Source organism: Euprymna scolopes, chromosome 13 (assembly GCF_053919585.1).
Source record: "Euprymna scolopes isolate OS-2025 chromosome 13, ASM5391958v1, whole genome shotgun sequence".
NCBI lineage: Eukaryota > Metazoa > Mollusca > Cephalopoda > Sepiida > Sepiolidae > Euprymna > Euprymna scolopes.
In genome coordinates this window covers 38,018,352-38,033,204 of record NC_136494.1, presented here as the reverse complement: position 1 = coordinate 38,033,204, position 14,853 = coordinate 38,018,352, and the positions used below count along the sequence as shown (strand labels likewise).

At 33.5% G+C, this 14,853-nt stretch overlaps 1 protein-coding gene across 3 annotated transcripts in view; it reads left to right on the top strand.

Moving 5' to 3' along the window:
• The window catches only part of LOC145291976 (TIP41-like protein), a 36,466-nt gene extending 22,496 nt beyond the window's left edge, over positions 1-13,970 (top strand). For all 3 annotated transcript variants that reach the window (XM_080137919.1, XM_080137920.1, XM_080137918.1), the window contains exons 5-8: positions 1,957-2,088; positions 6,075-6,170; positions 9,697-9,759; positions 13,551-13,970. In XM_080137919.1, coding sequence (XP_079994045.1) covers positions 1,957-2,088; positions 6,075-6,170; positions 9,697-9,759; positions 13,551-13,733 — 474 coding nt within the window. In that variant the 3' untranslated portion in view covers positions 13,734-13,970. The remainder of the gene's footprint in view (positions 1-1,956; positions 2,089-6,074; positions 6,171-9,696; positions 9,760-13,550) is intronic.
• Positions 13,971-14,853: the final 883 nt, after the last annotated feature.

The following is a 14,853-nucleotide window of genomic DNA, read 5'->3' as shown; positions in this document are numbered from 1 at the left end:
AAAAAAAAAATAATAATAAGCAGAAGAGAACAAGTCATACTAAATTGACTCCACATAGGACATACACATCTAACCCACAATTATTAAAACAAGAACAACAACCAAAGTGGCAATGTGGATACTTACTGACTATAAAACATATATTTGAAGATTGTAAAAATACCAAAATTATAAGAGGAAAATATTTCAACAAAAGAAAATTAGGAAAAATACTCCAAGAAGTCGAACCGAAAAAAATTATGGATTTCCTTAAAAAAATTGGAATATACGGCAAAATTTAAACACTTATTACAACAAATGAGAAAATATAAAAAAACATCTAAACACACAAAAAACAAATCATCAATATATAATAAAACTATAAAAACCAAGTATAGCAAACGTCTATCTACAAAATAATCCCCCTCAATATGAAATAATTCTGAAGACTACGACCAAATCAAGCAACATAAATAAACATCTGAAGAAATCTGTAAGAACCTGAAGGTTTTATTCCCCCTAAAGGAGTCGGCATTAAATAACTGAAAAGGGTTGATATGCCATAAAACAAAACAACCAACCAACCAACATCAACCTCCATCATCCCAGGGGATGCTGTGTCATCCACCTCCATCTGTTCTGGCTGTGTCGGATGTTTCGGGCTGGTGTTGATCCATACATGTGGGGGACCATTATCCCGGTATTTCGGGCCCTGTTAGGTTGTCTATAGTATCCAACATTTCTAGTGGCTCCTCAGGTATCGAATGACAAGGGGTATCTACCACAAGGTTTATTCTTCGGAGGAATCTGTGATTGCAACGGGTTACCCAGTTACTCCTATGAATGTGTACATTATACTGCTGGTTACCCAGTGTTTCCACCACCCTTCCTGTCTTTGCCCATCAGCATGGGTATGGACCAACTTAGTTTTGAACCTGCACTGTTTCCCCAATTTTCTGTTCCTGAAGTGGGTGACTTTTTAGACTATTCCCTTTCATTCCGTAAGTGTCTTTTTGCCATCGCTGTTTCCCTATAATAACTGATTTCTCTCTAGCGTTTATGGATTCGATATCAGTCCTGGAACACTGGGAGATGGTCCTTTATCACGCAACCGTAGAGCATCATCGCTGGAGAGACATATGTCGGTCTTGTACCGGGGTGTTGCGATGAGTCAGTAGGAATCTAGCTGCACGGTCATAGCATAGGCGACCACAACTGGTTGTGATGGAGCTATTACATTGCATACTTTGCACTGAGCCCAAGTCTGATGAATGCTCACGTCCAGTCCTGGCCAAAACAGCCATTATCTGGTATTTGCCAACATTCCATTGATGCCCTGATGCGCCGAATGGAGCGATTCCAGTACCTCCACACATAGTTTTCTGGGTATGAGGATTTTATTTTCCATTATTGTCACCCTTTCCAAGCAATATAACTCCTCTTTCATATGCCAAAACCAGCAAATTGTCTCCGGCAGTTCGTGCCGAGATGTAGGGAAACCATTTTGTATGAATTCGGCGAGGGTACGGCATTCCTCGTCAGAACACACAAAGGAATGGCGCAGTAACAATATTGCTATTTTCACTCCATTGATTTATGGTTTCACACTTGACATGTCTTTCCTTGCCTTGTGCAGAAGCAGAGAAGACTAGAACATGACGGATCATGGTGAAGATTTTTACCAGAGCCCTCTTAGCTGGGTAGCTCTGCAACTAACACATTGCCACCACTCCTAATAAGGTGAGGAAGGTGTTAGTGCTGCTTCTGTTGTTATGATACCTCTCATTACCACCCGGGCACGTAGTTAAGAGCATGATTTTGTCTTGTTCATGACATCATATCCTTCTGTTTATCCCTTTGTTGTTTCCTAATGTTTACGTCTATTTTTCGATTGCTTTAGCATTATGACTGATTTTTATTTGGAAAGCTAATATGCTAAATTCGGTTTCTAAAATGAAGATTTCATTTTTTTTTCAGGTCGTCCCAACAACAGACCGCATTGATTTGGAAAAACTTAAAAAACGTGAAAAGATCTTATTCTACCAAGATATTCTTCTCTTTGAAGATGAACTTGCAGACAATGGTACTTCAATGATGAATGCCAAAATTGTGAGTTCAATAAATTATTAACAAAAAATTAAAAAGGTTCTATCTGCATTTTTAAAAATTTTTTGTAGTTTTGAGATATTTGATGTCAAAGTTTGACAAAGCATAACTTTTTCTTAAATTGACAAAACATTTTAGTACTTGTGAATAATATGGACTGCATTATTGTTAAAATATTTCGGCAGATTACATAAACCCCTGGAAAGTGCCAAACAAAAACATTGTGATTTCTTTTTCCATGGGAGACTGAAACATCTGTCCTAATTCTAATAGATTCATTATCAACTTTAATCAATTTGAAAAAAAAATCATTGAATTTTTCTGCCATATATTTTTATTGCACTTGCTAATTGTCAGTTGCTGCAATTTCATTGGCTAAGCATTTCGGTACTTTTTGGTGGTTTACATAACCTGCAGGAAGATAACAAAGCATCGGTTTCAGTACAGTCCATATTCTGCATAAATATCCATATTTATTTACAAAATATTCCTTTAACTTCACAGTGTTTTGCTGTGAATCTTGATTGTGTTCATGTGTTCAAATCCAGGTTTATCCCCAGCACAATCTTTTAATTTAATATAAAAAATCAGTCTATGTTATGTAGTAGATCGAACACAAGAAAGTATTTGTTAGTTATTTATCTGTTGATCTGTATTATCGATATATCTCTCGATCTAGTTATCTAGCTATTTCTGTATCTATCCATCTCGATCTATCTAACTGGAGAGAAGGACAGGAGATGAATATGAAGAATGTTGTCAAAATATGACAAAGCTAGATCATAGGCAAGTTTAGCGGACGTATCTTATCAGCTGACAGGATCTACATGTGAGTTACGTGGATCAGGTTAGCTGGAGATCATTGGAGTTAGAATTTGGACGTTGTGATCAAATAGTTTCTTCCTATAAAATCTACTTGATTTTGGTTTGTCAGTTTTCTTGTAGATTGTTGTATTTAAGCATAAGAAACCAAAATGTGTTCAGGTAGAATAAAAAAAAATTCAATGTGTAATTATTCAAAGTTATGTCAACAGGAGAAAAACATGCGAAGTCAAGATTGTTGGCTCTTTTTCACTTCCGGTTTCTACTGTCCATTTGGCTGGACATGGTCAAGCGGACAAGAAAGCCATTCTTAACATGAGGAGAGTGGGGAGCTTTCACGTTATTCGAGTGGAAGATAACCATTAATCAGAAGGAACCATATCTTGTTTGTCACCTTGGTGATACCATTCAAGCACAGGGTGGAGTAGGTGCTAATGTGATTGTAAAAGTTAATCGAGTGGATGGAGTAAGTTTAGAGAATTTTTCTTTATTAATCAACAAAACATTACCATTATCGAACATGGGAAAAGTCTATCAGGCATTTGTGCACAGTATGATGATGTAGGAAAGTGAAACTGGCCAGTCAGGGTTGAGGACATGTGTTGCATGGAGAGAAATGATATGACAGGGACACCATGGCTGTGTAGTAAGAGTCTTAAAGACTTGCTTAGTTCTGATGACCTCAGAGGAAAATTAAATCTGGATAGTATTAGGAGATGTGTGCAGAACATGAAACTTGATTCATATAGCCATGTTGAAAAAATGGACGAACGTTCTTGGTTTAGTAAATGTAGAACAGTTGAGGTAGCAGATTCAGACCACAGAGGAAAGGCAAAGGAAAACATGGGAGCAAGAGAAAGATGGATAAATAAAGACCTGGCTAAGGATAGATTAGTTTGGAAGTCAATTTCTAAAAGCTGTCCAATGTATGCATGCATGAAAAATGGATATTAAACTGATGATGATAATGATTTAAAAATAATTGTTTTTTATTAAAATTTTAATTTATTATTTTACTAGCAGGCTGCCCAGCATTGCCCAGTCATAAAATATGCATAAATATTATATTTTAATAAATGTAAATTTTTTTATTTATTATAGATATTATATGTAGATATTAAATATAATGTTAAAGTTAAATTCCTTAAAAAAAAAAAAACAGAAAGAAAGTGAGACGTGCATGCGAGTATTATGTTTTTTCTAAATAGCTCACTTTTGTAAGTAAAAAAAAAATACTCGAGCTGAGATTGAAACCAAGATCTAAAGACAGGTAGTCAAGTACGATAACCATTAGACCAGCTTGACATGATCTTTAAAAAGTTTTTTCAAACCTACTTATTCTTAACATAAAGATTCTGTGTTTTGAACAATTCATGCATGTGCTTTTGTGTAACAGTTGACAAATAGACAAAAATCTGATGACCCCCCCCCCTCACGTAACAATTTTTCAATTTTGACCCTTTAACAGCTCTTTTTTCTGGATAAAAACCAATTGATATGTTTTCCACACATCTGAATACTCTATATACCAAATGTCAAGTCTGTAGATCAAAAATTTGTTGAGTATATAGGTTGAGAAATGTCCTCTCACACAGACTCACTTTTATAAATATACTAGACTACCCATGACCTGTTGGGTCAATATGTTATATTAGCTATGGAATTAATGTATGGGCGTGACACTTGTGACATAACAGACATAATGTTCTATGAAAGTATATTAAAATGAAAAAAGAATATAGATAGAATTCTATGAGTCGTTCGGTTTATAATTGTTTATTTTTGAAAAAAGAAACAACTTACAGCCATTGATTATAAGTGGTTTGCCATACTTATAGGTAAATGTGTACAGATACCATAATATTTAAAGTTAAATTCCAATTTTGATATAGTTTTAATTTGAACGCAAAGAACACAAAAAAAAAAAAACAATTGGAATGCTGAAAATGTACACAATGATTATTTATTTGTAACGCAAATTAAAAAAAACATTTTCGGGATTATTTATTATCTTGGTAGTGTAGAAGAAAATGTATGAATGTTTTTAAGAAAGATGTATTAAAAAATGGAGAATAAATTATTTAAAAATGAAGGCGGTGGGTAAATCGCCGTTGTAAAATGTTCTTATGTTGTCAACAGGTTAAAGTAGATTTATTTGTAAGAAAATTGTGTTAAAATAAATTAAACATAATACAGAAATGAACGATGTAAAAAATATGCAGAAAGTTTAGCAATTGTTTATTTGGATAATTTAAACGCAAAAAAAAACAAAACAATTTGGATGCTGAATATATACACAGTAAAACAATACGTTTTATTGTCGCGTTGATTATTTGTTTATGTACGCATGCGTAACCGGAACTCATAAACCGGATGTTGGGTTACAACACCTGTTACAAGGTCATTTGAGTTTTATAATTATACAAATAGATGTATCCAGTGTTGCCCGGTATTAAAGTAACATTACATTCCTTAAAAACAAATTAAGTAAAACAAAAAGAAACTTAGGCATGTGCATGTGAGTATTATGTTTTTTTCTAAACAGTTCACTTCTTGTAAGTAAAAAAAATACTCGAGCTGAGATTGAAACCAAAACCTAAAGTAAATCAAATATGGTAACCATTAGGCCAACTTGACATGATCTTTCAGAAGTGTTTTCAAACTTATTCTTTACATAGTGTGAACGATTTGTGTGTGAACAGTTTACAAACAAATAAGAATACAATGACCCCTTAGCAGCTCTTTTTCCAGATGAAAACTGATTAAAAAGTTTTCCCCATGTCTGGATATTCTACCTACCAAAGTTCAAGTCTCACACATTCTTACTTTCATAGATATATGCATATTTTATTGCTGACGTTTTCCACACTGTATAATTTTAATTGAATTAAGAATTTTAAAAAAAAAATTAATTTTGTGTTTTTATTTAAACTAATGAATTAGTATTAAATTAGGTAATAAATTTTTATTCAATTAAAACACAGGTGTTTAACTTAATTATATTTCAAATTATTTATCTGAATAGTTCAGAAAAAAAAAAAAAATAAAGAACTTCAAACTTTCGAAAAGTTCCAAAAGTAAATAGTAATAATTGTTTCTTTAATCTGTTTCAGTAGATGATGTCTTGTTTGTTATTAAAGCTATTCTTATATTCTGCTTACTTTCAGCGTGTAATGCCTTCAGGGTTATTCATTTTGTTACGTTTTTTCATGCGTGTTGACAATGTGATGATCCGTGTGAACGATACTAGAGTTTATCATGAGGTAAGATCAAAAATCAAGTAAAATATTTTTTTTTTGTATTCGAAATATTCTTACATGTCTGTGGGCGATGATCTGTTAGAAAAACTTGTTCAAAATCAATAATTCATTTCATCTTTTTTTTTTTTTTTGTTGTAATGTTAAAAATTTTAAATCAATGACTTGTTTTTCTTTCTTTATTGTTCGCGTTGGGAATTCTACTAATAGACTAGGATTTATTTAGCTAGTTCTAAACTTAAATTGAAACATACAAATGAAATTTCAGACAAAATGGAATGTCATGAATACTGGATAAACAGATTAGTAAAAATTATGACAAATACACCATTAAAACAAAATCAAGATATTTTTGATTTGGTAAAGCATAATTATTTGTTATAGAAAACTTATCTATACCAAATTAGAAATGGTTTGAAATATTTTAGTTCTATTTTAACATGTTTCTTCTCTCTTTAGTACTTTAGCGATTATGTATTAGAAAAACTTACATTGTTGAAAATCCATAATTCATGTTTTTTCTTTTTTTTTTTAGAAAGATTTTAAATCCATAATTTGCTTTTCTTTAGTATTTTTAACATGATTTATTTTTCTTTCTTTTTTTACATGATTTTTCTTCTTTTTTTACATGATTTTTCTTTTTTTTTTACATGATTTCTTTTTCTTTTTTTTAAATGATTTCTTTTTCTTTCTTTTAAACAAAAATGAAGAAAAAAATTTTATGTATCGCACTGGTATATTCCAAAAATCACAAAAATTGATTAATTAGTTGTTTTTTTTTTCATTTTCGAAAAACAAAGTTACTGTTTTTTTATCAAAGTAAAGGTTGAAGCCATTTTAATATTCAAATTTTGTTTTTAACCTATAGAAAATGATATTCTAAAAAAAATGTTTTTATAATTTGAAAATTTTATTTTCTGAAAAAACATTTTTTTTAAAATATATGTTACCTTAAATTATTGTTTGGTTTTAAATCTTATGTTTAAGTTGTCTTTCGACATTATTCAAACAAAAAAATTTGAAATGAAAATCGGTTATCTGCCCTTGATTTTCCTATCGCCCCCCCCCCCTCATCAACATGGAGTAAAATTTGATTTTCTTGAATAATAAAAAAATTACTTGAACAAATTATGTGATGTTTGGAATATTTCATCTTTGTTCCGTGACTGGTACGTAAATCATACAGGCTTTTCTGTATTTTCTTTACTTGTAATTGTCGCTATAAGTGCCAATTTGAATAAGCGATACAAGGTCGGTTTTTATTGTAGAGGAAATCCAGCCAGCTGTCCCCCAAAAAAGTACTCTGGAATAAAAATAAAAATTGCTTCTGTATAGAAGGATTCCTCCTTATATGACTGAAGACAGAAAAAATAAGGTCTATTATCAGAACAGATACTATACTTTGCTCCTACTCAAAGCATACTGTTTTTATACCTTATTATTGGCAATACTTAATTTGATTCAACAGTTTGCTAATATGAAAAAATATTTAAATAGATATCTATTTAAAAAGAAAATCAAGGGGAATAACTCTTATTTTTTTAATAAGAGTTAATGTTCCTTTATTTTTATTTTTCTTAGCCTAGTTACAACAAAAAGTTTAATTACAATTCCACGTTAAAAAACGACCCTGGTGTCTAACTCTGTCCCGTGGGGAGGCATAGTAAATAGGTACAATACAATCGATTTGAATCTTTTTTATTTTTTTTAATAAGGGAGTCACCATTTATTAAGGCTCGAAGGCCACTCAAAGATAAGGGTTAATGAGTGTACGGTGGTCACTAAATCTTGAAAGAATATGATATTAAATTTTATTCTTTTAGTTTTATCATATATATTACACACACACACACACACACACACACACACACACACACACACACACACACTTGTTTTATTTTTAAGTGGCAATCACCCTGGGTGAGGGTGAACCAACTTCCTGCAGGATGAAATGTGGACATCTCTGTGTAGTTTAATTTTTTGTTAAATTAATTACCCTTATGGGGAAGAAGTAAATAAGAATTCTGATGGATTTTTTTTTTATTTTTAAGAATACGTCATGTGTCATACATGGTGAAGTCTATGGCATTTTCTGTTATCGTGCTATTTACCTTATTTGTTAGAATTTAAATATTACAAAAAATAAAACTGGTGAAGTAAAGATACAGTTGCATTTTTTAATGAAACTGGAGATATATAAAATAAAATGTTTGTTTCTTCACCTTTTTATTTAATATTGGAAAACTGTTTCAAAATAGTTAAAAATATCTTTTTCGTTTATATACACGTATTAGATTTTTCTGTTTCATTGTCTTCTATTTCTTCCTCCTTTACTTCTTCTACAACAGCAGTCAACAGTAAAACGAACAACATGGGGAGCTGTTTTATGCTCTCGAGCACCTTGCTTCTACTCTAGTTGTATACGCGCAATGCTATTTCTGCATCTGCTGCCATGACATTCACCTTGTGAGCATTGATCCCCCTGATCACAGCACGGGCAAAGTCATGTTGATAATCTTTGTGTGCTTCATTACAAGGGTGGTTCTGAGGTTTCTCCATTTCGTGTTGTCTGTCAGCTAGGCAGTTTGATATACTCAGTGTCATCTGAAGTCTCAACATCTGTTCCACCAGACGAGATGGTATTTGTCCGGAGTTGCACTGGTACAGGACGCTGTTGACAATAGCGGCTTGCTGGCTGATCATCTCTGTTACCGTTCCTTCTTAGAATCTTGTATGACATTATCGTTTCCCGGGGAGAGTTACTTGGTTGAGAAACCTTCTGGAAACGCAACCAGCTCCTCAGATATGCAGAACAGAAGAGTTCATTAGTAAGGCCATGTTGAAAGAATAGATGAAACTTCAGTTAGTAGATGTAGAACAGTTGAGGTAGTAAGAATCTGTTCACAGAGGAAACCCAAGAAAAACATGGCAGGAAATGATAAGGATAGATTTGAGAGGAGGGATAAATAACAACTTTGTTTGAAAGTCAGTTTTTAAGTTCTCAATTACATTCAAGATAACAAAGTAAACATGTTAAAACTGAATATGATCATGATTTAATATATATATATATATATATATATATATATATATATAAGTTTAATGACTTATCAGCTTAATCAATAATTTTCAAACAAATGTTACTTAATACTTACTTTGGGGCCCTTGGCACAGTAGATAAAGATGTTGAATCTCTACGGTTCCAAGTGAGAATTGTCTGAAGATGGTGGTTTCAATCCTACCCCAAGCCAGCCAGAGACTTACTTGGCCAAAAATGTGGTGAGACGACAACAACTACGGATGGCACTGATTGCTGAGAATGCAGTTAGCAGATTTGGAGTTCCTAGTCTGTCGTGGGTACCACCTGACGAAGGCCAGAGGAATAGTTGGCCGAAATGTCATGAAACAACAACTAAAAAGATGAGGATAATTGTCCGTAATGAATAAATTAATAAAATGTTACTTAACTCTAATTTTTCTATAAATCTTTAAAACTTGTTAATTATCAGCTTTTGTTTCTTTTCTTTTTTAGGCTGGAAGCAATTACTTTTTAAGAGAATACACAACTAGAGATGATAAGATCACAGACATTAAGGTAAGATGGCTGAGTTTTTCAATTTCATTGTAAACATACAGAGTGTCTTTAATAAGTTTCCAGACTTTTTTTTTACAGACATTTATAATTGTCGTAGACTCTTTAAAATTCAGCATGTCATTGTTATACATCTTTTGAGATGACTGACCAATTTTTATTATTTCAGGTTCTAATGAACAGCTACATCAGGAATTGGAATACATCCTGCTAAAGCCTGATTGTCACAGCTGGTGAATTTCTCAAATGCAATCTGGACGTGAGGACACTTTAGAACAACAATATGCAATAAAATTGTGTTTTAAACTTGAAAAAATGCCACAAAAACATATGGAATGTTTCAGACTGCTTTTGGACCATCTTACATGAATCAAACATGTTTTTGAGTGGCATAAAAAGATTCAAGGAAGGCAGGGAGTCTGTGAGAGATGAGCGATATGGAGGAGTAAGTCAGAACACAAGAGTTGATGGGCCAAATAAAGAATTTCATGGAGAAGGACCATCATGTGTCTATAGAGACAATAAGTGCACAGTTTGATGTCAGTGTGGGAACTGTACACACAACTATTCGCAAGGAACTGAAGATGTGAAAGATTTGCGCAAAGTTTGTCTCAAAGGTGCCGTTCACAACTCCATCCTTGTCACAGACTATTTGACCAAGATGCCCATCAAGACAGTTCCTCACCCTCCCTATAGTCCAGACCTTGCTCCCTGTGACTTTTTGTTGTTCCTTAAGCTGAAAGAAAACCTTACAAGTTGTCGTTATGAGACAATTGAGATGAAGGAGACTGTAACGAGGGTCATTGACATGCTCACACAAGAGGACCTCTATGGGGGTCTTTCAGAAGTTGTTGGAATGGTACAAGTGCATTGCAGCCGGAGGAGATTACTTCGAAGGGAATTAGAGTTTCATGTGTGTACTATCAATAAAATACCCATATGAAAAAAGTCTAGAAACTTATTTTAAGGCACCTTGTACCAATAAACAGAGCAAGCAAGAAAACGCTAACACGATTGTTTGAATTAATAACTTTTAAAAGCAGATATGTATAAATTTCATAAACTTATTTCTTTTTAATATTGCTAAAAACCATTATTACAGACTTATGATTTGTTTTTTAAATTCTGACAATGGCTATTTTAAAATTAGCTTTTTTATTACTTAAAAAAATAGCTGGTGTTTATTTTTAACATTATTTGTCATTGGAGATGCTAAATGCTGGGCAAGTATAATTTTGTTAAATGAGCATAGTAGGAAATAACATTCAATCATGGTAAGCTTAGCATACTCGGATGTGACTTGAACCTCTTGTGTGTCAGAAGTTGATACGACGTCACATGGCTAACAGAGGAAGGGATGGAAGCTGAGTAGGTAAGAGATTGGAAGTCCTGGAACGAACTGCATCACGTAGAGAATGGCAAAATCAACGATAAGCTAATGGGCCTAGGCGTCCCATATGTTTGTAGTATGAAATACCCACCACCTATACACACACTTACTCCACCATTTATTCTTACTGCTATGAAACATTAATTTTAGGTGCGTCACTTATGGTTGTTGTGACACAAGGAAGGATTTAATTGTGTTGTTATGAGTTGTGCTTGCATTGATAATTAACATCAGGCCTCTACATTGCAAGTGAGACAGTCGCATTTGCGAGTGATTTTTTTTTTTTTCAAAAATGTGACTAGAAATAAAGAAATGTTTATCTTTTGGCGATCGTGTTTTTTTCACTGAAAATCTTCCAAAACTCATTACTGACCGTCCTCTCATGACGAGTTTGGTTCTATGCATGCGCAGATGACGTCGGAACCTGATTTAGTTTAAAGATTTCAAAAAACGATCTAATTTTGTGGACATCATCTTAGCTCAGTTGCTTAGAGCGCGGTCTCATTATCTAAAGGTTTTTGGGTTCGAATCGTGGTGTGAGATGTCTTTTTTTTTTTTTTTCCGATTTTTTTAAATTTTAATATTGAAGCAGGGTTATTTAAGCCATTTTTCACATGTTTTTTTGGGCGGGTTTTTTTTTATTTTTCACGTTCGTTTTTTTGTTTTTGTTTTTACTTCGCTTATTATTAGGTTTTCGTTAACACCCCCCAACCCCCGACCAAACACACTCAAAAACACCCCGGCAATGCCGGGTACCCCCCGGGGTTATTTAAGCCATTTTTCACATTTTTTTTTTTTTGTTTTTATTTTTGAAGGTTTAACGTTCGTTTTTCTGTTTTCTTTTTTGCATTTTCTTTTTTTCTTTTTCTGATTTTTACATTTAACATCATTTGTTTGCCTTACGTCAGTTTTTTTTGTGTTTTTTTTTTCGATTTTTTAAAGTTTTAAAATATTTACTTCACTTATTCTTATGTTTTGATTAACACCCCGCCCGAGCACACACACCTCTAAACACCCGGGCAACACCGGGTACCCCCCGCTAGTCTATATATATAAAAGGCAAAATATGTGTGCACATTTTTTGTATGTCTGGCAAAGACTTTTTTTCAAGGGGTTCTCAGAGGGGGGGGGGTACTATTTCTTAGAATTGTTTATAGCCCCTAGATAATAATATTTAGGATTTGCGAACACGTGTTACACCTAGATTTATTTACATCAACTTTTACAAAATTTTTGCTGTTTCGCCCCCCCCCCCCCCCTCATATGTGTTCGGCTTATTTGTACAAAAGCTAAACTAATCTAAAACGAAGGCAGTGTTATCGGCCCTTGTGCCGGGAACGTCCAGAAAGCAATGAGGTTTGATCAATACGCGGGAAACCCCTTATATCAGACAATTGTTATTCATTTGGACACTCCCCTTTTTATGGGAAGCTGCCCCCTAACATCTTGGGGAAACAAAACCAAAAAAAACTGCCACGCAGCAAAAGTTAAGTGCGGGATTTCATTCCCTCTATGGCGTGATGTTTGACCTCATTAAATTCACGCAGCTGCCACATCAGTTTTTAATTGTTAAATTAAAATGCTTTTCAGTTACTCTCCTGTCCTGGCTGAAAGGTAAAATGCCAGTTCTTTTTCCCTTTTCTTTTCAACCTTCATGTCAAGGCTTCAGGTTTGAGCCTACCTTTTCACCAAAACTTTTTTCTTTTACACTGACAAACACCCGCGCAACACCGGGCACACCCGCTAGTCTATAATATAAAAGCGAAAATATGTGTGTGTTTGTGTGCGTGCAATTTTTTTTGTATGTCAGGCAAAGGCTTTTTTCGGGGGCAGGGTGGGGGTCTCTGGGGGGTTATTATGTCCTAGAATTTTTTATATACTCCCTAGATTATAATATGTACGATTTGCAAAAAGTGGTTGCGTCTACATTTATTTTCATCGACTTATCGGGAGCTGGTTTTCCCCAACATCTTGTGGAGTGTGAAGCCTAACTGGCTTGCAGCCAAAGTTAAGTGCATCATTTCCGTCCCTGTGGCGTAATGTTTGACCTCGTTAAATTTACGCACCTGTGTGAACTCATTCACTTAACTTTTTAATCGCTAAATTTAAACGTTTTTCACTTCCTTTGTTGCCGTAGCACAGCGGTTAAGATCTCAGGTTTGCTACCTTCGCGTCGCGGGTTCAAACCTGCCTGCCTACTAAGACTTTTTTTTCCTTTTTTACATGTTTACCACTTTTTTTCCCCTCTACACACACCTCCAATCACCCAGGCAATGCCGGGCATCCATGCTAGTTCATTATAAAAAAATGAAACTAAAAAATAGGTTACAAAAATCTTTTAGATGACACAACATAAATCGTATAAAAAGATAAAAACTAATCAATATTTTTCTTTTCGTTGCAGGTACCAACACACATGTTTACTGATCCTAATGAAATTTCTAACCACTTGACGATAAGAAATGAAACTTTTGAGAAATTAATTTTACCAGATGATGGGGATGCTTCATCTTTAACATCATCTAAAACTACCAGAGAAGCTGCATCTAATTCCTGCCATACAGACGACCAATGTAGACTCAGGTGATGTTTAGTAAACGTGCCAGCTAATATCTCATCCAAACATACGATCAGGTGACATTGTGACGATTGGTACGATTACAAACATTGCTTAGCCAGTCAATGTCAATGACTCATGTTTGAAAGCCTAAGACTATTTTAATAATAAAACCCATTGCACTGAAGGAGTGTTGTGAAGTACAAATTTGGTAAAATCATATTTTTTTTTTTGTCATACATTAAAATTGTGAAATTGTTACCGAGACTGGTTTTACTTTGTACTTTGGATTTGAAAACTCATTTTTGGTTCAGGTTGGTGCATACAATACCTGATCTTGTTATTAAAAAATATATTTCTTTTATACATCAAAGGAACAATAGGTTTGATTACTGGTTTCACTTTAAATCTTTGTTGCTCGGTTATTCTATTCCTAAATTTATCAATGCAACAACCTCTTGGTCAGCAACCAACGCCCCACCCCACTCCCTGTGACTGCTTCGTCAACAGAGTATTTGGCCTATGTCTTCAGGCTAGTATTTCTCAATCTTATTCTGATTGTGCCCCACCCTCTTTATGACCTTCTTCATGTTTTCTTGAGTTCTCACCCCTGCCCCTTAAAAGAAATGTTTTCTAAGAGCAATATCTTAATAGAATGTAAAATAATTTTCCCCATTTATTGAATCATATTTAACAAGTTTATTCGGCATTAAATAACGCATTGGGTTCTTGTTTAGAATTCCCCCTTGTTAAAAAATAAAGAAAAAGCTGTATGATGTATGTATCCGTGACAAAACAAAAATATCATATTCCAAAAAGCACCTAAATTTATCAAGTTATTTTATTTTTATATAGAAAATAATTTTTAAGCAAGTAATAGAAATTCCTAGGCATTACAGCATAAATCTTATAAGTTTGGAATTGAGTTATCTCCCTTTTTTTTTTTTAAGACTTTTTTCAAAATGGTAGGTATATTCATAAATGATACTCATAAAATTTTATTTTTTTAATTAAAAATAAAACTACTTGATCAGTTTATATGATTTTTGGAATATGATATTTTCATCACAAGTTTTTATATCATACAGATTTTTCTTTATTTTTTGCTTTTTAATATTGGGTTAATTTTGCACAAGAATTACACATTGAT